The sequence below is a fragment of the Myotis yumanensis genome, unplaced genomic scaffold, assembly GCF_028538775.1.
Source record: "Myotis yumanensis isolate MYYU_CA2020_CCGP unplaced genomic scaffold, mMyoYum1.0.hap1 SCAF_5, whole genome shotgun sequence".
NCBI lineage: Eukaryota > Metazoa > Chordata > Mammalia > Chiroptera > Vespertilionidae > Myotis > Myotis yumanensis.
This window is the reverse complement of record NW_027223756.1, coordinates 38,114,160-38,139,648: the sequence shown is the minus strand read 5'-3', so window position 1 is coordinate 38,139,648 and position 25,489 is coordinate 38,114,160. Positions and strand designations below refer to the sequence as shown.

Sequence of the window (25,489 nt, the reverse complement as noted above, 5' to 3'; positions counted from 1 at the left end):
AAATGCTCAGCATTACTAATCATCAGGAACTGTAAATCAAAACCAAAATGTGATTATCACCTTACACCTGTTACAAATATAAAATAACAACTGTTGGCAAGGATGTGGAGAGATGGGAACCCTTGAGCACTGTTGAAGCCACTGGAATAAAAGTATAAAGATTCCTGAAAACAATTAATAAAGAGAATTTTCATATGATTCAACAATACCACTTCTGGGTATATATCTAAAAGAATTCAAAATACACCCTGGCCAGTGTTGTTCACTGTTAGAACATCAGCTGGCCCACCAAAGGGTTCAATTTCCAGTCAAGGGCACATGCCTGGGTTGCAGGTTCCATCCCCTGCCCTGGCTGAGTGCGTATGAGAGTCAGTCAATGTGTCTCTCATATCGATGTCTCTCTCTCAAAATTCAATGGAAGAAATACCCTCAGGTTAGGATTAAGGACAACAAAACACACAAAAAAAGTAGGTTTGGTTCATATAGGAAATAAGAGACTAATCCTATCTAATAAAAGAGAAACATGGTAATTAGCATATGACCGCTACCCTTCCCATTGGCTAATCAGGGCAATATGCAAATTAACTGCCAGCCAATATGGCGCCCAGCAGCCAGGCAGCTGGAAGCGAACATGAGGCTTGCTTGCTTCAGTGAAGGAGGACTCCAACGTTCCCCGCCTGCCTTGCCGGCCTCTGAGCTGGCAGTCTGAAACATTGTAACAAATATAGAAGCTAAACAAAACCCCAGAAACCAGCTTTCAGCCAGCCGGGATCTCAGAGCTGGAGATGATACAGTGTTTCGATTATAGAACCGAAACAAACCAGATACCTGCTTTCAGCAGCAGAGGCCTTGGCCCAGAATAAAAGAAAAAAGAAAAAAAGGAGCGGTTGGGAGCTTCAGTCACCCACCAGCCTGAAAACAGCCCTCAGCCCCTCACCCAGACTGGCCAGGCACCCCAGTGGGGACCCCCACCCTGAAGGGTGTGTGACCAGCTGCAAACAGCCATCATCCCCTCATCCAGGCTGGCCAGGCACCCCAGTGGGGACCCCCACCCTGATCCAGGACACCCTTCAGGGCAAACCAGCCAGCCCCTACCCATGCACCAGGCCTCTATCCTATATAGTAAAAGGGTAATATGCCTCCCGGCACCGGGATCAGCATGACAGGGGGCGGTGCCCAAACCCCCTGATCGCCCTGCGGCTCTGTGTGTGACAGGGGGCGGGGCCACAACCTCTTTATCCGCCCTGCTCTGTTCGTGACAGGGGAAGGCGCCCCAACCCCCTGATCAGCCCTGCTCTGTGCCTGATAGGGGGGAGGTCCCCAACCCCCTGATCGCCCTGCGGCTCTGTGTGTGACAGAGGCTCTGTGTGTGACAGGGTGCGGCGCCGCAACCCCCTCCCTCCCCACGGGCCCTGCTCTGTGTGTGACGGGGTAGAGCCATAACCTCCCCATCGGCCCTGCCCTGAGGGTGAGAGTGGTGGCGCCCCTACCCCCTGATCGGCCCTGCTCTGTGGGTGATAGAGGGCGGCGCCCCAACCCCCTGATCCACCCTGCTCTGTGTGTGACAGGGGGCGGTGCCCCAACTCCCCTATCGGCCCTACTCTGTGCATGACAGGGGGAAGCTTCCAAACCCCCTGATGGGCCCTGCTCTGTGCGTGACAGGGGGGAGCTCCCCAACCCCCTGATGGGCCCTGCTCTGTGCGTGACAGGGGGGAGCTCTCCAACCCCCTGATGGGCCCTGCTCTGTGTGTGACAGGGGGTGGCACCGCAACCTCCCCATCGACCCTGCCTTGAGTGTGACAGGGGGCGGTGCCCCAACCCCCCAATCGGCCCTACCCTGAGCGTGACTGAGGGTGGCATTGCAACCGCCCGATCCGCCCTGCTCTGTGCATGACAGGGGATGGCGCCCCAACTCCCCAATCAGCCCTGCTCTGAGCCCAACCAGGGGCTGCACCTAGGGATTGGGCCTGCCCTCTGCCACCCGGGAGCAGGCCTAAGCCAGCAGGTCGTTATCTCCCGAGGGGTCCCAGACTGCGAGAGGGCACAGGCCGGGCTGAGAGACCCCCTCTCCCCCGCCAAGTGCAAAAATTTTTGTGCTCCGGGCCTCTAGTTAATAATAAAAAATAAACTGTGTTTTGCATACTCACAACTGTAAACCCTACTTTGAAAAAAATGAAGGGGAAATCCTGTTATGTGGATGAACCTTGAGGACACTACACTAAATGAAATAACCCAATCAGAAAAAGACACATTACAACTCCATTTACATGAGGTAGCCCTAGCTGGTTTGGCTCAGGAGGTAGAGTGTCAGCCTGCGGACTGAAGGGTCACAGGTTCAATTCCAGTCAAGGGCACATACAAGTTGCAGCTTGATCCCTGGCCCTGGTTGGGGTGCACGCGGGGAAGCAACTAATCAATGTGTCTCTCACATCAATGTTTCTCTCTGTCTCTCCCCCTCCCTTTCACTCTCTCTAAAAATCAATGAAGAAAAATAATTAAATAATTAAATAAATAAATATCAATGGAAAAATATCCTCAGGTGAGGATTAACAACAACAACAAAAAGATACATGAGGTATCTATAGCAATCAAATTCATAGAAACAAAAACAGAATGGTGGTTGCTGGGGCTGGTCAAAGGAGGAAATGGAAAGTTATTGTTCAATAGGTATCGAGTTTCAGATATGCATGAAAAAGTTCTAGAGATCTGTTGTACAACCATGTGCACATATTTAATACTATAATGTATAAACTTGTTCAGAGGGTACATTTATGTGGTTGTTTTTTTTTACAATTGTAAAAATGAAGCATTGATACATGCTAAGCAAAAGAACCAAACACAAAAATACCACATATTGTATGATACCATTTATACGAGATGTACAGAATAGGCAAATCTACAGACTGGGGAGAAATGAAGGCAGACTGAAAAAGGGTACAAGGTTTCTTTCTGGGGTGATGCAAATGTTCCAAAATTGGTATGTTGGTGGTCACACTGGTCTGTGAATATACTAAAAAACACCAAGTATAAATTTAAAATAGATGAATTTTATACTTTATAAATTGTATCTCAATAAAGCTGTTTGAAAACAGAATTTAGTATAATAAACAAATCTAAGAAATTAGATGTATCCTCAATAACTACAATGTATTTATTAATATATTGAAAGACTTACGTTCCTTCTGCTGCTAAGCTAGGATACCGTGGCACTTCATTCTAAAACCTCATTCCAGAAATGATATAAGCCATCTAGAGCCTTAGAATATTTCCATATTTCATTAAAAAAAAAACTAAAAAAAAACTCACCTGAAGATATTTTTTCCATTGATTTTCAGACAGAATGGAAGGAGGGGAGGGGGAGATAAAAACATCAATGTGAGCCCTAGCTGCCTTGGCTTAGTGGATAGAGCGTCAGCCTGTGGACTAAAGAGTCTGGGTTCAATTCTGGTCAAGGGCATACGCCTAGGTTGCAGGCTCGATCCCCAGTAGGGGGTGTGTAGGAGGCAGCCAATCAATGATTCACTCTCATCATTGATATTTCTATCTCTCTATCTCCTTCTCCCTTCCTCTCTGAAATCAATAAAAATATATAAAAAAACAAAAACGATGTAAGAAAGACACATCGATTGGTTGCCTCCCACACAAGCACAACCCAGGTACATGCTCTTGACCAGGAATCAAATCCCAGGACCCTTTAGTCTGAGGGCTGACACTCTAACCACTGAGCCAAACTGACCAAGGCCATTTCCATTTTTTCAAAGCAACATGTTCCTTTTATGTATCTAACAGGTGAGCCTACCTTAAGTTGTGGTCAAAGGACGCTTAACGTTAAATAAAATCTATTTGATTTCTGTAAACTAACAATTGAACTTAACTCGGCTCAGAGCTTCTCAACTACGTACAATACCAGATTGAAACCGAAAAAGTTCACAGATTTAAAAAGTTCACAGATTTAAAAGTAGGAAACACAACAAAATGTTCTGAAACTTACTAAAAACAAGAGGAAAAAAAAATAGAGCTTCTAATAAAGCATAATTTGTGAAAGTATATGGAAGGCTGGTCCTCAAAACTCAAACTTGTCTGCAGTAAGCCCTTTCTTCAAGTGATAATCCTTCCCTCCCAATTTACACTTAGCCCTTCCATTAAGAACTTCAGAGGGGATCATGTCATCACTTCCTCTAATCCCATTCTATGACAGTCAGGAATTCTTACCTGGTTCGGGAAGCTCAGGCTGGGGAGTCAAAGTGGGAATTCCTGGCTCCTTTTCCATCTCCTCAGTGTTAGCACCGGATTTATCACAAACATTCAGAAGTGGCCCAACTGAATCTAAGTGGCCGGTGTGATTTGGATCTGTCAGCACATCCTCCAGTATGTTTGTTGACGGAGAAGGTCTATGCTCTGGGAACTCACCCCCCTTCTTTACAGAGTCAGCAGAAAGCGAGACCCCAAAGGAACCCTCAGAGTTTTCTTTCTCCCTAAATCGGTTAGTGCGCTTACGAGGTTTAGTGCGCCTTTGGTTTAAACGCTGCCACCGCTTTTTAGGTACTACTTGATTAACACCACTGGGTTCATCATTTTCACTGTTCATTTCAGAGTCCAGCTCTGGACCTTTTCTGTTTTCAAAGATGGAGCCTTTTTCAGTTTTATCAGGCTCAGACTGGTTGACTTTGTTGTCAAAATGAACATCAGAAAAATGGGCACTGTCTTCACTTGTTAAATGGCCCATTAATTGAAGGGGTTCTTCTTTAGCAGGGTCTTCTGCTCCACCTCCCAAGGAGCCATTCTCTGAGGCTGCATTCTGTCTGTCTCCTGGCAGTGCAGCCTCTGGAATCACAGCTGGAACCTGGTTCAATTTTCTTTTGCGCTCTGTCTTTAAGGCTTTATGGTTCGCTGTGTTCTTTCCCATCTGACCTGAAAAACCATCTTGCAATTTGGATGGCTTTGATCGCCCACAGTTGCGTCTAGTAACACAGTTTGAACGACTCTTGCCAGAAGCAGGGAGGTCTCTTCTGTCAGACACTAAGCCAGGTAGGGAGGCAGACAACTCCCCAGACAGTGCAGAGTCACCCCCACTGGGGCTAGGATAGACTGGATCCTGAGTGCCATCTCCATTTTTTTCTGAATTATGATTGGAGGCTCCTGAAACTAAGACCTTAGAAGTCCCTAGAGGACTACTGGTAGAACAGTCTCCAAGACCAGGGCTCCGATAGGAGACCAAGTTTTGAGCAGTCATTAACCGTTGCTCCTTGGTCTTACTATCATGCATATCTTTCAACATCATTAGCAAGGTACTGAATTTATAGTCTGGTTCAATAGGTATATGATTCTGACTAGAGGCAGAAGAAAAAAGTAATGGTTTTGATGGCTTTGATGTTCCAGATTCACTGACATCTTCACTTAAGGATCTATAAGAGAGTTCCTTCAACTCAGACAGAACGTGTTTCACCACTGCTGTTTCTATGTCATTCGAATCTCTGGTTTTCTCATGCATGTTGCTCAGTAGTTTTAGCCCATCCCCTTTCCCACTTTTGGAAATGCTGGCCAAAGGAGAACCTTTGGTATCAGAAGAACAGCATTTCAAACTGCAGTCTTCATTTGTAACTGGAGGTTCTACAACTGGATTTTCTTTATGTTTGCACTTTATACTTCGGATCTTGGGCTGTTTGCTTTTCGAGTGTAACAGAGTTTGATTTGTAGCCCCACCCTTTATTAGTGAGTTCTCACTGCAAATGCTTGATGGGGTGTTGAATTTTGTAGAGAAACCATCATTTCTAAAATCCATTTGGGGTTTGCGAACAAGAGTGGACACTTTAAAATCAGAGAGGTTAACCTGAGATGTCTCAGTTCCAGACTCTGCTGTCTTAGTACAATCTGTTAAGTGGTCTGTAAGTGAGCTAGTAATGAGGGACTTCTGCTTTGCTTTTACCTTAGTGTTTGTGGCAGGATACCTGGAATACTTTACCTTTTCATTTTTCTGCAAGGACAACATATTCTCTGTTCTATCAAAAGCATCTGTAATTTCAAGGACACTGTTATCAGACTCTGAACTGTGATCTATGGGATCCAGATCACTGCTTCCATCATCAGAAGTGGTACAAATACTAATGGAATCACTTCGTTTTTCTTCATCACCTGCTTTAATATAGCAGAGCTGTACCTTTGAACTACACACCAGACCTCGTTGAAGTTTCTTCTTCTCCCCAGAACGTTTAGAAATCAAGGCACCCTCAGACAAGCCCAATAAAGAGTCACAATTTGAAGTCTCAAATTCTTTCTTTGCAGGGTTTTTTGCACAAGAAGAAAACAGAAAACTTCCTGGGGCAGTGCTGGCCCCTGTGAGGCTGTTTGCTATCCTGGAAAGTTCATTAGAGGCCTGCTTATCAGATACATCCCCAGAAATAAAGTTTATGCCAAGGTTCTCTGGAATCTTTCCCCTCCGTTCTTCCTTATTTGTTTCAAACTGCATGTGGCCCTTTTTCACACAAGTCCTTTTTGGATTATCAGTGCTCTTTCTGACTCGAGACTTAGCACAAGGCTTTTCCTTCTCATCTGCAGAATGTTCAGAGTCAAAAGCCAGAGATTTCAAGCAGCCATTAAGCAACAGGTCATGTTCTGACTCAGGATCATTTGTACAGTCCTCAAATGGCATATCCTCTTCACTGTCCAATTTGATTGAACTGCTAACACATTTTCGGTTCTTTGACCCTTTGGGAACATCATACTGTTCAGCAAGACCAACACTGGCTTCCCATTTACTCAAAATTTTCTGAGGAACCTTAAATTTAAAGGAGAAAAAGGTTATTACTTATCAAAGAAATGGGAGAAGGAAACAGGGAGATGTTCAATGAACACTTCACAAATCAATTTTTCAAAGTCTTATTGCACTTCTTCAAGGCCCTTTTATGGGACCAGTTAGGTAGTGAGCTCTTACAGCTCACCCAGAGCTTAATTAATGGAGATTCCTCAACACTATTTTACCACTAAGATCTATCATTAGAAGAAAGGTTGATCTCTTTATCCATTCTCCTTTTATCCTTTGTAAGCACCAAAGAGTGGACCATAAGATGGACTACAACATTACATTACTAATTAACATCACATTACCAAATCAGGAAATAACCAGACCCTTCCTACTTACCCCTCGACACCTAAATAACAATATATTTTCTTCCTGACTTATGAAAGCCAAGCATTTGCTCAGCTGCATAAAAGAGAGAATAAAAGGCTAAATAAAGAAGATAAATATGAAAAAACGAGAACAGGAAAAGTAAGTGAGTCAGACCTGTCCTAGGACACCTGAAATTTGGACCTCTGGTTATCAGTAGGTCCTTAGCTAATCAAGTTTCTTCTATACATGTTACATACAATCTGGACTATAACCAAGCAGTCTCATGGACTTAATGATGTCATCCAGAGACACCAAAACACCCTGGGTATAACAAATTACACATGTTTTCTTTCTTTTTTTTTTTATGCAACACTTCATGAATTTGTGTGTCATCCTTGCGCAGGGGCCATGCTAATCTTCTCTGTATCATTCCAATTTTAGTATATGTGCTGCCGAAGCAAGCACGACATATTCTTTTCTTGATTCCTCACAGTATGAGGACATTAACTCTATGAAATATACCCAACTTTCCAGACCCTTTTTTCTCTCCTTGGCTTCATAAAATAGATATTAGTCATGGTTCTAACCATCACTTAGTGTTCACAAATTACTTTAATACTTGTGAAAGGGATGTTCTGCTGAGCATGTAAAAATCAGGTCACTATATAGGTAGCCTCCTCTTATAAAGCACTAAACTGATCATCTGGTTTATTTTACAAGCAAACACATACCTATTAATTGTCAGAAGTGTGACCAGAGTAAACAAATGCTCCAGAACCTGAAAGATCTAATGAACTCCTCAGAAAAGGGAGTTGTTTAATCTACACAGCTAAAGGCGTGGCACAAAAACTCTTGACACCATCTGACCGACAACCACCCAAAGTATTAGAAAGGATATACTTATTAGCTTCCTTAATCCTAACAGCAGCAAATGCTAGTTGTTTTATTCAAGCAGCAGTCGCCAACTGGTGGTCCGTGAGGTCTGAAAGGTTGGCGACCACTGTTTTAGAGCATCAACCTTATGCCATATTAAATATTTATAATTACTTCTAATCCACACAATAGTTGTACAAGAACGTATGATTACACTAGTTTTTTAGTTGGAGACACTAGTCCTCAAAGAACACAAATTAGCCCTGACTGATTTTGCTACAGTTGGTAGGGCATCGACCCATGCACCAAAAGGTTGCTGGTTGGATTCCTGGTCATGGCACATGCCCGGGTTGTGGGCTCAATTCCTGGTAAGGGGCATGCAGGAGGCAACAGATCAATGTTTTGCTCTCTCTTTTGATTCCTCTATCTCACTCTAAAACCCAATAAAAATATTTTAAAAAAGAACTCACCCTGGCTGATTTTGCTCAGTGGTTAGAGTGTTGGCCCGAAGACCAAGGGGTCGCAGATTCAATTCCTGATCAAGGTCAAGGGTACATACCTCGGTTGTGAGCTCAATCCTAGTCAAGGGGCATGCAGGAAGCAACCCGTCGATGTCTCCACATCGATGTTTCTCCCTCTCCTCCCCCCGCCCCCCGACTTCTGCTCTCTCTAAAAATCAATGGAAAAATATCCTCAGGTGAGGATTCCAAAAAATTTTTTTAAATAAATAAAAAGAACTCAAATTAAAAATAGCAGGGACTGGATATCGATTCTAAATTATCCTAGTCATGATTTCGAAGACTCTCAAGTTCGATTCCCAGCCAAGGGCACATACCTGGGTTGTGGGTTTGATCCCCGGCCCTGGTCAGGGAATGTTTGGGAGGCAACCAATTGATTTCTTTCTTTCTTTTTTTCTTTCTCTTTCTCTCTCTCTCTCTCTCCCCCCTCCTTCCCTCCCTCCCTCCTTCCTTCCTTCCCTTCCACTTTCTCTAAAAATCAATTTTAAAAAAAATCCTCAAGTGAGGATTAACAAACAAGCAAAGAGAAACATAACCAGGTATGGCCTGGCCGTTGTTGCCCAATGGTTAGAGCGTGGGCCTGCATACCAAAGTGACGTGGGTTTGATTCCAGATCAAGGGCATATACTAGTGTTGCAGGTTCAATCTCCAGCCCTGGTTGGGGCACGTGGGGGAAAAATTCATTGACCGCCTCCCCTACATGCCTTGATCAGGAATTAGGGATAAATCAATTAATGTGTCTCTCTCACATTGATGTTTCTGTCTCTCTTTCCCTCCCTTCCTTCCAATCTCTCTAAAAATGAATGGAAAAAAATATCCTTGGGTGAGGATTAACAAAAAACAAACAAACATAACCAGGTATGAAACTACAATCTTAAGCACTAATAACTGAACACAAAAACCAAAACACACAAAACAAAAATGTTTAAAGCTTTACCTTTCCCATTTTTTTCTATCATTCCCATTTTTAAAAGAAATAATTAATCTAGAGAGTAAGAAGAATTTCATTTTGGTGATCAGTTTCTTTTTACGTAAGATATAACCAAAGAAGATTTGTTTTGTCATTTTGTACTGTCACATCTAAGTGACATGGCAAAAATTAACTGGAATAATTTCTCAAAAAATTGAGTATAAATATTTGTAAAGCTAGCCCCATCTCATCCCTGCAAAAAAAACACCTTGCTTTCTATCTATTTTCTCACAAATATCCATCTACCAAAGGGAATAAACTTATATTTCAAAAATAGAATACTTTTTCCTTGCTTCCTCTTTGCCTACCCTCCAGAAAATAATTTGAGAGGCTTTTGTTCTTTCATGTATGTGTGTTTTATTTTCTTTTTTACCTTATGCCTATATCCTTTTTCTTTTTGCTTCCCTCTTCTCCTAAGGACAGGTAGCTCTTCAAACTGATGTCTGCCTTCGAACATGACAATTGCTTTTCCAGCCACCCAGGCTCTCTCAGAAGGGTCTCCAAAAGCCTCCACATAGTACTGTCGATAAGGTCTCCGGTTTGAAACTAGATAAGGATAAAAAAGTGTCATTACTTTAAAAAGATGACTGTTCATCAAGATAACATACACACACACACCACTGTCGCCAAAGAAGCCTCTGACACCAAAGAAGCCTGTCACCAAGGAAGACCCCCCCCCCCAAAAATCAGTAAGCTAAAAAACCTTCAGGACAATAAACTCTGATGTAGGTCAGATAGAAGGGGGGAAAAAATTCTTTAATATGTTTTTACTGATTTCAGAAAGAGGAACAGAAAGGGAGAAATAGAAACATCAATGACAGAGAATCATCGATCAGCTGCCTCCTACACACTTCCGACTGTGGATAGAGCCCAAAATCCGGGCAGGTACCCCAACTAAAATCTAACCATGACCTCCTGGTTCATAGGTCAACACTCAACCACTGAGCGACACCGGCTGGCCAGCCAGGCTAGATACCTTTTTTTTAAATCCTCACCCGAGGATATGCTTTTATTGATTTTAGAGAGACAGAGAGAGAGGGAGAGAAACATTCATCGGCCGCCTCCCCTACATGCCCCAACCAGGAATTGGGGATAAAACCTGCAACCTCTTAGGAGTATGGGACAACACTCCAACCAAACGAACCACACGGCCAGGGCAAGATACCATTTTTTTAAAAGGTCTTTGGGCAACTCAATAATCAATATTCAATATATAAAACCAAATCTACCAATCCCACTTTTGGTAAATCATTCTAAAGATAAATGGACATGTATATATGAAACACACACAGTTATTCTTTACAGCATCACTTGTGGGTACACACAAACACATGTATGTGTACACATGTATGTATGTATATTATCTTTACAACACAAGATTAGAAACAAATTAACATTCATCAACAGGGGAATTGGTTATCTAAAGTACAGCATATTCAAAAAGTGGAAGAACTATGCAGCTGTAAAAAGTAAAAAAAGAAGGAAGTTGTAATGCACAAACAGGGAAAAACTCCAAGAAGTAAAAAAAAAGCTACTATAGAACAAACATACAATATGCAACTTTTATGTTAAAATTAAAAGGGTAGGGATATGAGAATATATATGTAGATTTATAGAAACATTCATAACAATTGGTTTGAAAGAAAGGGTAAAGAATGGAACAGATCAACCCCAGCTGGTTTGGCTCAGTGGATAGGGCGTTGGCCTCTGGACTGAAGGGTCCCAGGTTCAGTTCCGGTCAGGGGCACATGCCCAGGTTGCAGGCTCGATTCCCCAGTGGGGGGCGTGCAGGAGGCAGCCAATCAATGATTCTCTCTCATCATTGATGTTTCTCTCTCTCTCTCTCCCTTCCTCTCTGAAATCAATAAAAATATATTAATAAATAAATAAAAGAAATATTTTTTTAAAAGAATGGAACAGATCAGAGAAAAGGAGGAAATGATGATTTTTTGAATCTTGTGCATATATAACCTATTCAAAAACTAAAATATATATATTAAAACTATAGTAAAATCATAAACCATCTTAAGAGAAAAAAGGGAGCAAGATCAATTTTCAGCTGCTATCTTATAGCATTTTAGTGATAAATCATCTGAGATTCAAACAGAATAAGCAATATAACAGTAATTAATGGTAATATTCTAAATCAAGATTTTAAAATTTGAAATAATTTATAACTTATACTTATTTTTTAACTGTTTTAGCTTTAACAAAAAAGAAAACACACAATACAAAAACTGAAGATTAAAGTAGAAAAACAAATATACTGAAAAGGATTCTAGACAATGTAAACTTTAGGTAATAAGCCTGACATTTTCCTGGCATCTACAGATAGAATAATTGAAAAAGTTTAAATTATAGAGTAAAATAAAACAAACATATAAAAAATCCAAAAAGGAAAAATAAATTAATAACAATCCATACATGAAATGCTCAAAGGTAAAAATGGATTATTGCTAACGGCAACCAAAGTTGGGTTATACTAAAGGGATCTGCGAGTTTATAATTCCAAACTGTTTTTTATCATGTGAAATCAATTGCAAATATTACCTTTCATTTTTGAGTGTGTGTTAATCAACGGATCAGAACAAATCCTGCAGGGCCACCATGGGCGTCTCTTGAATTTTGCCCAGATGAGATCTCCAACTTCATACTTCAATGGTGTTGACTTTTTCTTGGGTTGACACTTTAGACAGACAAAACATTGGCATCAATAAGAATCAAACTTTTTCCCATTAGCCTTCTAAGAAAGCAATGCCCAAAAATTCTAGATGAAAACACTCGAGCTTAACAATAGTTACAACTAAAATGCTCTGTCTTAATTGTTCATAACATAGCCCTTTATACAGTAGTAAATCTTAACTTGTATTTGTTTCATATAAGTAATCTACCAATATTCTGGGAAAATAAATCAGCTATTTTAATTTATAAAGAACTAAAAACTAAAATAAACAGAAACATACCAAGGAAAAAATTATCTTTGCCCTAGTCTTTGGATCACAACACAACATCAGGGGGGAAAAAGAGAGAAAATTATAAAAAGAAATTGTAACAATGTCAAGAGACTGATCCCAGTACAATGTTATTCGTCGATTATATCTCAATAAAACTAGGCTGGGGAGTAGCCTGTGGTCCCTTCTGAAGGTGATAGTCTACGTCCTTCCCAAACAAACAAACATCCTACTTATTAATGAACAATAATGAACAAATGAAATGATCCTGAAAGGTACAGGCTAGATTCCAGCAACGTCAATACAACTGACTTGGTGATTTCCCAGGATATGCAGGAGAGGCTGCATCCAGAAGAGTGCACTACACAGCTCCAAAGGACAACATTCTTGCAGAATACAATGTGCATCAAGCTCCTTTGGACTTGTCCAATGCAGAGACCATGAGTTAATCTTTTCTCCAAAAATAGTATCTAATTGATCTGCAATCCAAATGCCTCCATTTCTGATCTAAATCCATACCCATGCCTTTAACACCTAATAAACAGTACAGATCTCCTACCTTCCTTCCCTAAGACTCAATCTTCCCTCCTTAATGCTAAAAACACTATCCACCTGGCACAGATTAAGTATTCAAAAAGAGTAAGCTGAGTGAATTAATATAATTCAAATAAAAATAATAATGTCTGAGGTTCAAGGATATCAAACAACTGGGCTCAATGATGTATAAGTTACCATCTGCGTTTTAAGACTCTATTCACACAGAACTAAGTTAAATCTCACAGAAAGCTCTTACTGAAAATACTGTGATTATTTCTTCATGTATATAGTTACTAGGAAATGAGACAAACTACATCTTATTATTTAAAGATTTAAAAGCCCAACAGGCCGTTTTTGCCTGTTATCCATTTGCAAGTTATCAGAAAAACAAAACAAAACATGGCTTCAAGGCTAGATGGCTTTGGAACTTTAAAACCAAGATACCAAGACAGGTGGAAAAACAAATATTTATTTGCCTCTACAGAAAACTACAATTTGAATGGGTTTCCCAAAATTTTTTGACATAATTTCATTTGTGATCAATTAATTTCTTTGTCAATTATTGCTAAATATGAAATTTGCTTGTTTATTCAAGTCCTAAATTCTAATCAAACCTCGGTTCTTAAACATCTCAAAACAATTCAGTTCTCCACCTAGTTGCTCACAGAAAAAAATGTGGTGGAGCAAAACTTGGGTTTTTGACCTTTCAAGCTGATACCCTAGCATGACGAAAGTCTCTCAGGCAACAAAGGAGAGAATGCTTTTGTTGCTGGCGGAAATCCTCAATTAGCACAATTTTAAAACATAAAGAGGCCATCAAGACTGCTAATGTGCTAAGGGTGTGAAAGTGCTCACATAACAAGAATCACAAGCAACTGAATAGGTAGAAAAACGGTTGTTGATTGTATAAACAAAAAGCAGTTACTGGTGATAGCATTTCCGAGGCAGTGATATGTGAAAAATTCATTTAAGGATAGTAGGGGGTGGTTTGATACATTTAAGAGAAGAAATGTTTATTTATAAACAGTATATTAGACATGTCCTATATATATCAAAACGGAATCATTTAGGGGGTTTGGAATGGATTAATTCAATGTACATTATTTCTAATGAGGAAAAATGATTCGGTTTTCAAATAAATCGCTTCTTAAACAGCCTTCTGGAATGAATTAAGCTTGAGAAACGAGGTTCCACTGTACTTTAAATAAACTAACATTTACTTGGTTTTTGCTATGTGCCAAGCACAGATTCTCCTTTAATCCTCTTAAGTTAGATACTATGTTATTGCTCTTATTTTACTATATACCTTTAGTCATGGAGTAGTGAATGATTTAGGAAGTGGCAGAGCCAGAATTCAAAGCTGGGCCGTCCAGCTCTGGATCCCAAACTCTTAACTACTACCTTGTTATCCAATAACAATAAAACTCCATTATTATTACATGCTTTATGACAAATCCAGCCATAATCTATGACGTGATGTTAGTTCTGTCTTCCCCTACTAATTAAGTAATTATACTATCAGGAAGTATAACTATAAAACAACTGCCTTCAATCGGTAGCGGAGAATGAACATGAGTGTTATCAGGTAAAGTGAGAAGCCAGAATCACACAACCAAACATAGTAGTAATGAGTTTTGTCCTCTGATTTCATCATAAATTATGTCACATTAAACAAGCCAATTAATTCAGTTTCAGTCTCCCATAAAATCAGGAAAGACACACCTGCTCTACCACAAACCATCAAAATGAAATAACTATTAATTCCACCCCTAATATTCTCACCCAAAGAAAATAATCCAAACAAGTAAAAGATTATAGAAAGATATTTCAGGCAATTATTTATAACAAAAAGTTAACATCCAGCCCAGGCCGGTGTGGCTCGGTTGGAGCATTATCCCATACACGGAAAGGTGGAAGGTTTGATTCATGGTAAGGATACATGCCCAGGCTGTGTGTTCCACCCCCGGTCCCCCCAAAATCCAACTGACCTTAATACATAAAAAGTTAAAGATAGGCAAGAATTCTGAACCAAAGAGACGTCTCCGAACATGAAAACAGTAAGAACAAGGGGGTAAAAAAGAAATATAACTCTTTTCTTCAGAAGAGCTCGAAAATTTCACCTTAGGAAGAAAGACTCCCAAATAACTCTTGTTAAACTCACAAAGCTCAACAAGAGATGCAAGGATGAATTCCTGATCCCAAAATACTTGGGGAATAACAGGAAGACTAGAGAGGAAAAAAAGACTTATGGGAAATAATAGCAGAAATTGGCTAAGAATTCACCAGAACTAATCCACTGGTTTAGCAAATCCTGAGAATAAACAAACAAATCTACACCTATACACATCAAAATATTACAAACAAAACCAAACAGCCCCTCTTCTGCCCACAAAAAGAAAGAAAATCTTTCAACACAACCAGAGGAAAAAAGATACATTACTCTTAAAAGGCAGGAGATTGCTAATTCCCAAACACTGACCTTACCAGCAACAATGGGAGTCAGAAAGACAGCATGGAATGATATTATCAATATGTCATAAGAAAACACCTGCTAGGGAATGCAGACTGGTGCAGCCACTATGGAAGACAGTAGGGAGTTTCCTCAAAAAACTAAAAATGGAACTCCCATTTGACCCTGTGATCCCACTTTTAGGAATATATCCCAAGAAACCAGAAACACCAATCAGAAAGGATATATGCACCCATATGTTCATAGCAGCACAATTCACCATAGCTAAGATCTGGAAACAGCCTAAGTGCCCATCAGTAGATGAATGGATTAGAAAACTGTGGTACATCTACACGATGGAATACTATGCTGCTGTAAAAAAGAAGGAACTCTTACCATTTGCAACAGCATGGATGGAACTGGAGAGCATTATGCTAAGTGAAACAAGCCAGTCAATGAAGGAAAAATACCACATGATCTCACTCATTCATGGATAGTAAAGACCATTATAAACTGATGAACAAAAATAGATACAGAGGCAGAGCTACCTCAAACAAACTGTCAAACTACAGCAGGAAGGCAGGGGAGGGTTGGGGGGCAGCGGGGGGGGGGGGGGGGGGTGGGGGGGTGGGAGGGGTAAGAGATCAACCGAAGGACTTGTATGCAAGCATATAAGCATAACCAATGGACATAAGACACTGGGGGGTAGGGGAGGCCAGGGGATTGTCAAGGGTGGGGAAAAAAAGGAGACATATGTAATACTCTTTGTAATACTTTAAGCAATAAAACAATAAAAAAAGAAAACACCTGCTAATCTAGAAATCTTTGCCCAGCCAAAACATCTTTCAAGAAGGAACACTAAAGCTTGGCCTGTGTGGCTTAGCTGGTTGGGCATCATCCTCTACACCAAAAGGTTGCCACTACCATTCTCTGAGCAGGGCACAGCCCTAGTTGTAGGCTGGATACCCAGTAGGGGGCGAGCAGGAGGCAGCCAATTGATGTTTCACTCTCACATTGATGTTTCTCTCTGTCACTCTCTTCCTCCCTCCCTTTCTAAAAATCAATTTTAAATATATATGTATATTAAAAAAAAAAAAAGAACTAAATACAATTTCAGTCAAACCAAAACTGGAAGAGCAGATCCTCTTCCAGTTCCAAAATTCTAAAACTCTTCAAACAAAAGGAAATAATCTCAGGTCTGAGACATGAAAAAAAAAGGGGGGGGGAGAATAAATGTACAAAATGAACAGTGACTGTTTAAAACAACATCTAATGAAGTTTTAAAAAAAAAAGAATTAAAATTTACAACAATACTCCATTTTGAAAAGGGACAATGAGATTAAAGTGTTCTTAAAGATTACATATTATTAGAGAGAAATAAAGTGTTTTAAACTCTATGTATTATCAGGGAAGAAGGTAATGGGAATTTTAAGTACTTAAAAGTTAGGGAGGCCTCTTGTAATTTTGGGGGTAACCTCTAAATAACAGAAACCAAATATATAACTTCCAAATTTGTATGGGGGGGGTGGGGGGTGACGTAAAAGGAACAATGAAAAAATTTTCAGTCCAAAAGAAGACTGGGAAGCACTGGGTGCTGTGGCTCCGTTGGCTGGGCATCATCCCATGCACCAAAAGGTTGCTGGTTCGATTCCTGGTCAGGACACATGCCTGGTTTCGGGCTTGATCCCCAGAGGGAGACATACTAGAGGCTGTGGATAGATGTCCCACTCACACCGATGTTTCTCTTTTTCTCCCCCTCTCCCTTCCTCTCTCTCTAAAAATCAGTAAAAAAAAAAAAAAAAAAAAAAAAGGCAGGGAAGAGGAATAAAGAAAAATAAACAAGGCAAATAGACAAATAGCACATGGTAGCAACTACAGTTGCTAAAGGGGACGAAATAATAGTTCATTTAACCAGAAAGATACTTTTTAAAGTGAGTGTTATGCCTCTAATAACATAGACTCAAAATATTGAAAGCAAAAATTGTCAGAACTATTAAGAAAAAATAAATTATAATTATAGTGGAAATAAACCTCTCAGTAGTTAACAAAATAAGCAAAAAAAAAAGAAAATCACTAAAGGTTTAAAATTTTCAGCATCATGAATAACAAACTTGCCCTAATGAATAAATTCCTACACTCCCATTGAGGAATATACACATTTTCCAAGCACAGGATATATTTTAAATATTTACCATGTACTGGGCCATAAAGTACTTACTACTCTGAACCAATTTGAAAGGACTGGAATCATTTGGAACATATTAACCATCCATATGTAATTAAGTTAGTGGTTAATTACAAAAAACATGACTAGAATATGTCTGTGTTAGGAAATGAACAAGTACATTGTTAAATAATCTTTAGGTCAAAGAATAAATCGTAATAAACATTAAAAAATATTTGTAACTGAATGATAAAATATCACATAAAAGATCATGAGCAAGGAATATATACTCTAGCATTTTTCATATACTCTAGCATTTTTCAAAGAGCAGGAAGAAATTCAATGTGGGAGATACCACCAAGATGGCGGCATAGGTAAACACCGTAGATTGCTGCGGCAAACAACCACTTCAAAAATACAACTAAAAGGAGAACCAAGATGGCGGCATAGGTAAACACCGGAGACTGCCGCCGCAAACAACCACTTCAAAAATACAACTAAAAGACGGAACGGACATCACCCAGAACCACAGGAAAGCTGGCTGAGGAAAGACTCTTCAACTAGAAGGAAAGAGAACAGCAAACCGAGGCTCAGAGGAGGCGCAGTGTGGAAAATACAAAGGTACCGAGGTGCGCGTGCAAAGCGGGCTGGTGGCTGAGGGCACCGTTGTCGTTTTCAATCGGGAGTGAGTCTCAGACTCTGAGCTCCAGATCCGGGTGAGTCTCTAGGGACTCAGACTCAGAAGGGAGAAGCGGGATTGTCTGGCATCAGTTCGAATCTGAGGGCAGCTTTCTCTCCGAGGTTTGCAGCGGCTGCCGGGGTTCTGAGAAGCAGAGCCTCTGGGAAGGGACTGAGAGTAGCCATAACTGCTCCCTCCACCCGCCCTGTTGATCCCGCCCCGCCCAAGCCCTGCGCAGAGCCATTTGCTGGATAGCCTCAGGCAAAGGCTAGATTAGCACCTCCCCAGAGGACAGAAGTTTTCCACACAGCTGATTCTCATAGCCAGTCAGCCTGGTGGTCAAATCCCTCAGTATTAACTAAAAAAATCAAGGCTTAACTAGAACAAGACTGCGCACAAAGACCACAAGGGGGTGCACCAAGAAAGCATAAAAAATGCGGAGACAAAAAAACATGACAGAAATGGAGGATATGGAGCTAAAAAACGCAATTTTGAGGGCTTGCAATAAACTTGTGGAGAGCCTCACAAAAGCTAATGAGACCCTCGGTGCTACGATAAAGAAACTAGAAATTAAGCATACACGGACTGAAATAAAGAATATTATACCCAATAGCAGACTAGAGGAGCGCAAGAATCAAGTCAAAGATTTAAAATGCAAAGAAGCAAAAAACACCCAACCGGAAAAGCAAAATGAAAAAAGAATCCGAAAATACGAAGATAGTGTAAGGAGCCTCTGGGACAGCTTCAAGCGCACTAATGTCAGAATTATTGGGGTGCCAGAAGATGAGAGACAGCAAGATATTGAAAACCTATTTGAAGAAATAATGGCAGCCGAACCGGTTTGGCTCAGTGGATAGAGCGTAGGCCTGCGGACTGAAGGGTCCCAGGTTCGATTCCGGTCAAGGGCATGTACCTTGGTTGCAGGCACATCCCTACTCGGGGGCGTGCAGGAGGCAGCTGATCGATCTCTCTCATAGATGTTTCTAACTCTCTATTCCTCTCCCTTCTTCTCTGTAAAAATTCAATAAAATATATTTAAAAAAAAAAAAAAAGAAAGAAAGAAATAATGGCAGAAAACTTCCCCCACCTGGTGAAAGAAATGGACTTACAGGTCCAAGAAGCGCAGAGAACCCCAAACAAAAGGAATCCAAAGAGGACCACACCAAGACACATCATAATTAAAATGCCAAGAGCAAAAGACAAAGAGAGAATCTTAAAAGCAGCAAGAGAAAGAGACTCAATTACCTACAAGGGAATACCCATACGACTGTCAGCTGATTTCTCAACAGAAACTTTACAGGCCAGAAGGGAATGGCAAGAAATATTCAAAGTGATGAATACCAAGAACCTACAACCAAGACTACTTTAGCCAGCAAAGCTATCATTCAGAATTGAAGGTCAGATAAAGAGCTTCACAGATAAGGAAAAGCTAAAGGACTTCATCACCACTAAACCAGTATTAGACGAAATGCTGAAAGGTATCCTTTAAGAAGAGGAAGAAGAAAAAGGTAAAGATACAAATTATGAACAACAAACATGCATCTATCAACAAGTGAATCTAAGAATCAAGTGAATAAATAATCTGATGTACAGAATGAACTGGTGATTATAATGAATCAGGGACATAGAAAGGGAATGGACTGACTATTCTTGGGGGGAAAAGGGGAGTGGGAGATGCGGGAAGAGACTGGACAAAAATCGTGCACCTATGGATGAGGACAGTGGGTGGGGAGTGAGGGCGGAGGGTGGGGCGGGAACTGGGAGGAGGGGAGTTATGGGGGGGGGGGGAGAGGAACAAATGTAATCTGAACAATAAAGATTTAATTAAAAAAAAAAGAAAGAAAGAAATTCAATGTGGCTCTGTTCTCAAAACTGCCTTGTACTGGCACAAGAACAGACAATATAGATCAATGGAATAGAATAGAGAACCCAGAAATCGACCCGAACCAATATGCTCAATTAATATTTGACAAAGGAGGCAAGAACATACAATGGAGTCAAGACAGTCTCTTCAATAAATGGTGTTGGGAAAATTGGACAGATACATGCAAAAAAATGAAACTAGACCACCAACTTACACCATACACAAAAACAAACTACAAATGGATACAGGACTTAAATGTAAGACAGGAAACCATAAAAATAATAGAGGAATCCAAAGGCAACAAAATCTCAGACATATGCCGAAGCAATTTCTTCCCCGATACGGCTCCTAGGGCATTGGAAACTAAAGAGAAAATAAACAAATGGGACTACATCAAAATAAAAAGCTTCTGCACAGCAAAAGAAACCATCAACAAAACAACAAGAAAGCCCACTGCATGGGAGAACATATTTGCCAATGTTATCACCAATAAGGGTTTAATCTCCAACATTTACAGGGAACTCATACAACTTAACAAAAGGAAGATAAACAATCCAATCAAAAAATGGGCAACGGACCTAAGTAGACACTTTTCAAAAGAGGACATTCAGAAAGCCAAGAGTCATATAAAAACATGCTCAAAGTCACTAATCATCGGAGAGATGCAAATCAAAACAACAATGAGATACCATCTCACAACTGTCAGAATGGCTATCATCAACAAACGACAAGTACTGGAGAGGATGTGGAGAAAAAGGAACCCTCCTTCACTGCTGGTGGGAATGCAGACTGGTGCAGCCACTGTGGAAAACAGTATGGCATTTCCTCAAAAAATTAAAAATTGAACTGCCATTTGACCCAGTAATACCACTTCTAGGAATATATCCAAGAAAACAGAAACACCAATCAGAAAGGATATATGCATCCCTATATTCATAGCAGCACAATTTACCATAGCTAAGATTTGGAAACAGCCTAAGTGCCCATCAGTAGATGAATGGATTAGAAAACTGTGGTACATCTTCACAATGGAATACTATGCTGCTGTAAAAAAGAAGGAATTCTTACCATTTGCAACAGCATGGATGGAACTGGAGAGCATTATGCTAAGTGATATAAGCCAGTCAATGAAAGAAAAATACCACATGATCTCACTCATTTATGGATAATAAAGATCATTATAAACTGATGAACAAAAATAGATACAGAGGTAGAGCAGCATCGAACAGACTGTCAAACTACAGTGGGTAGGGCGGGGAGGGTTGGGGGAGAGGTGGGTAAGAGATCAACCGAAGGAGGACTTGTATGCATGCATATAAGCATAACCAATGGACAGAAGACACGGGGGGTAGAGGAGGCCGGGGGAAGGTCAAGGGGGAAAAAAAGGAGACATATGTACTATTCTTTGTAATATTTTAAGCAATAAAAAACAAAAAACAAAAAAAAATAAAGTCAATGTGGCTAAAACAGAGTAAGCAAATGAGAGAACAGGAAGAAATGAAGTCAGATAAATGATCCAGGGAGAGGAAGACATATGCCTTATTATGCCCTTTTACTCTGAGTAAGATACACATCTTTGAAGGGTTGATGTTTTAAAAGGACCATTCCAAATGCCATCCTGAAAACAGCCTTAGAGAGTTGAGATGGAAACACAGAGACCTACTTAGAAGGTTACTGGAATAATTCAGGTGAGATATGACAGTTATGTGAACCAATCTGCAATTGGCAGTGGGGGCGAGAAATAGAAAGAACCAATGAAGTGTACTAATGGAGTGGATATGGGTGCTACAGAAAGAGAGAACTCTAGGATCACTCTAAGGGTTGATGCCTTAAATGAGAAAGATGGAGTTGCCATTTATTAAAGATAAAGCGGTACTCCATTATCTGCGGTTTTCCTTCCAGTTTCAGTTGCCCTGTTAACAAAGGTCTGAAATATTAAATGGAAAATTCCAGAAATAAATAATTCATATGTTTTAAAATGCATACTGTTCTGAGTAATATGATAAAATCTCAAGCAGTCCCCACCCAGTCCCAATCCACCCAGGACATGAATCATCCCTTTGTCCATCATACCCATGCTATACATGCTACCTGCCCAGTAGTCGCTTAGTAGCCCTCTTGGTTACCAGATCAAGGGTCAAGTTATTGCAGTGTTTGTGTTCAAGTAACCCTTACTTTATTTAGCAATGGCCCCAAAACACAAGAGTAGATGCTTATAATTCGAATATGCCTTAGAGAAGTCGGAAAGTGCTTGTTACATATCAACAGAAGGAAGGTAGTAGCCTATCACTGTCACAATGCCTAAGTCATTCATCAAACTTTGTCTCTACATGTGGGCATTTTATCATCGCATATCATCACAGGAAGGGTGGGTGCAGTACAATAAGGTATTTTGAGAGACCCCATTCACCTAACTTTTATTACAGATTCTCTATATATATCCATATATATATATATATATAAAAGCCTAAGCGACCGAATGACTGGTCACTATGACGTGCACTGAGCACCAGGGAGCAGACACTCAACACAGGAGCTGCCCCCTGGAGGTCAGTGCACTCCCACAGCCAACCTCACGCAGCCGGTCAACCTCCCACGGTCCCTCCCCCTGCAGGCCAACTTCCTGCGGGCCCTCAAGATATCCAACAAACTGAGCCACACTGGCCAGGACTTTACTAGCTACTGTTGATAATCTCTTACTGTGCCTAATTTATAAGTTAACTTTATCATAGGTATATACAGGAAAAAGCTATATATATATATATATATATATTCCAGTGCTATCTGTTATCCGTGGTTTCAGGCATCCATGAGGGGTCTTGGAACATATATAAGAGAAGACTATACTACAAAGGTTTTGGGAAGAAACATCTAGAATTTATTATTGAACAAGTTAAGGATGAAACTCCAATTTCACAACCAAGTGAAAATGCCAAGAAAGCCATTGTATATATATGATTCTAGAATTCTGAGAAGAAACATATTTATAGAGATATATATTTGGGGGTAATAAGGGTCCAGATAAAAGATCATTAAGAAAGTGAGTATAGCGCGGCTGGTGTGGCTCAGTAGTTGAGTGTCAACCTATGAACCAGGAGGTCACAGTTCGATTCCCCAGCAGGGCACATGTCCAGGTTGCAGCTCGACTAACCCCCAGTGTGGGGGTGGAGGCAGCCGTTGATGATTCTCATCAATGATGTTTCTATCCCTCTCTCCCTCTCTGTTCCTCTCTCTGAAATCAGTAAGAAAAAATATTTATTTTTTTAATTACCATGGGAAGCAAAAAAAGTATTAAGAATAAAAAATACACCCGGTCAGCATGATTCAGTGGTTGACAGTCGACCTGTGAACCAGGAGGTCAAGGATCAATTTCCGGGTTAAAGGCTTGATCCCTGGTGGGAGGCAGCTGATCAATACTTCTCTCTCATCATTGATGTTTCTCTCTCTCCCTCTTCCTTCCTCTCCGAAATCAATAAAGATATTATTTTTAAAAAAAGAATAAAAGAGACAAAACCTTTAAAGATGCTATTACCACTATAAAAAAAATTAAATGTGCATAATAAAGGACTACACAAATTTTAAATGTTATGTATAGACTCTGGTAGGGCTTTTTATTCCCCCATGTAATTGTTTTATGCAATTTGGGTTTAAAAGATATCAGTAAAACTTGCCAAATAGGATTTTTAATTTCTCTCATTGCTCCTCTAGTTATTTGAGGATATATTGTTTTAGTAATACTAAAAAACCTTAGGTCACTTGATAATACAGACTTATTGTCTTATCTCTTTCTCCCTAGGTGTCATATAGTAGTGGATGCTCAGATAATGTTTGCTAGTTAACTTTAGTTTAACTAATTCATGTCAAATCACTTATTGACATATTTACTAAATTTGGAAATTAGTAAGCAGGAATTATTTCTACACGGTGAAAGTTATGGAAGACTTTTTCTCTTTTCTTTTTTTACAGTAAACACTTATTTTAAAAAAATATTTCTTCATATTTAAGCATTTTATAAATATTGAGTGTCTTAAAACTGAATACAGGCATGGAACAAACAAGCTCTCTGGGAGCTCACAGTCTCTTTGGAAGACAGAAATTACCACAGAAAAATACTATAGCTGATAAGGTGAGGGATGGGGTAGAGGGGGCTGGGGGAAGGAACTAGCTTTATTATTAGTAACAAATTTCTCAAAACAAACTTCAAGAGATAAAGATAGTCAAAGTAAGACTGGCTGAGTACTTCTTGTGAAATAAGGATCGGACCTAGATCCTTCTTGTTTTCTATCTCATATTTCACTATTCCCCCTTTACATCATACTCTTTATTCTTCCATCTCCTCTGCCTGGAATTCCTCACTTTCTCCTAGGTCCCTTCAGGCAGCCTTCCTTCCATCACCTTTTTTTTAAAAAATATATATTTTTATTTATTTCAGAGAGGAAGGGAGAGGGACAGATAGAAACATCAATGATGAGAATCATTGATTGGCTACCTCCCGCATGCCCTCCTAGGGGATCGAGCCCACAACCTGGGCATGTGCCCTTAACTGGAATCAAACCTGGGACTCTTCAGTCCGCAGGCCAATACTCCATCCACTGAGCCAAACCGTCTAGGGCCCATCACCTCTTATCCCTGGGCTGAGCCCAGTGCCTCTCCACCATATCCTATGTCTCTCAGCTCATCATTAAATTGTTTCCATGTTTATCTATTCCACTAGTCTCTAAAGTTAATGAGGACAAGGTGTCATTTTAATTTGTATCTCCATATCTGGAACAAAATACATGTTCAACAAAATAAAAGCATTTTAACTGAACCAAAATAGGCTGCAATGGGCCATTTCCTAAGCAGCAAAATTAGGTGCCTTATTCTATCAACTTCAGCAGTACCTGTCAAAAATTGAGTCCTTTGGCCCTAGCTGGTTTGGCTCAGTGGATAGAGCGACAGCCTGCAAACTGACAAGTCGCAGGTTCAATTACGGTGAAGGGCACATGCCTGAGGTGCAGGGCTCCATGTCCCATGCAGGGTGTACAGGAGGCAGCTGATCAATGATTCTCTCTCATCATTGATGTTTCTATCTCTTTCCCTCTCCCTTCCTCTCTGAAATCAATAAATAAAAAATATATTTTAAAAAATTGAGTCCTTTGAACACATTATACTCACTTTCAAGGTAAGTCAGACAGGTGTGGCTCAGTTGGTTGGAGCGTCATCCCATACACCAAAGGGTGGCGGGTTCAATTCCTCATAAGGGCACATACCCAGGTTGCGGGTTCCATACCAGTTTGTGTTCGGGAGGCAGCTGGTAGCTATTTTCACATCAATATTTCTCTCTCTCACTCCCTTTCTCTTTCTCTCTCAAATCAATAAAAAAATAAATTTAAA

The 25,489-nt window shown here is 40.3% G+C and overlaps 1 protein-coding gene and 1 non-coding gene across 4 annotated transcripts in view; both read right to left on the bottom strand.

The window, feature by feature from the left end:
- The window catches only part of NSD1 (nuclear receptor binding SET domain protein 1), a 143,703-nt gene that overhangs the window by 87,322 nt on the left and 30,892 nt on the right, over positions 1 to 25,489 (bottom strand). For all 3 annotated transcript variants that reach the window (XM_070415100.1, XM_070415099.1, XM_070415101.1), the window contains exons 3-5: positions 12,020 to 12,155; positions 9,843 to 10,015; positions 4,213 to 6,775 (exon numbers count right to left, since the gene is read on the bottom strand). In XM_070415100.1, coding sequence (XP_070271201.1) covers positions 4,213 to 6,775; positions 9,843 to 10,015; positions 12,020 to 12,155 — 2,872 coding nt within the window. The remainder of the gene's footprint in view (positions 1 to 4,212; positions 6,776 to 9,842; positions 10,016 to 12,019; positions 12,156 to 25,489) is intronic.
- Positions 7,467 to 7,573, bottom strand: LOC139011799 (U6 spliceosomal RNA). The gene has a single exon (XR_011471633.1). It is a non-coding gene; the product is annotated as a U6 spliceosomal RNA (small nuclear RNA).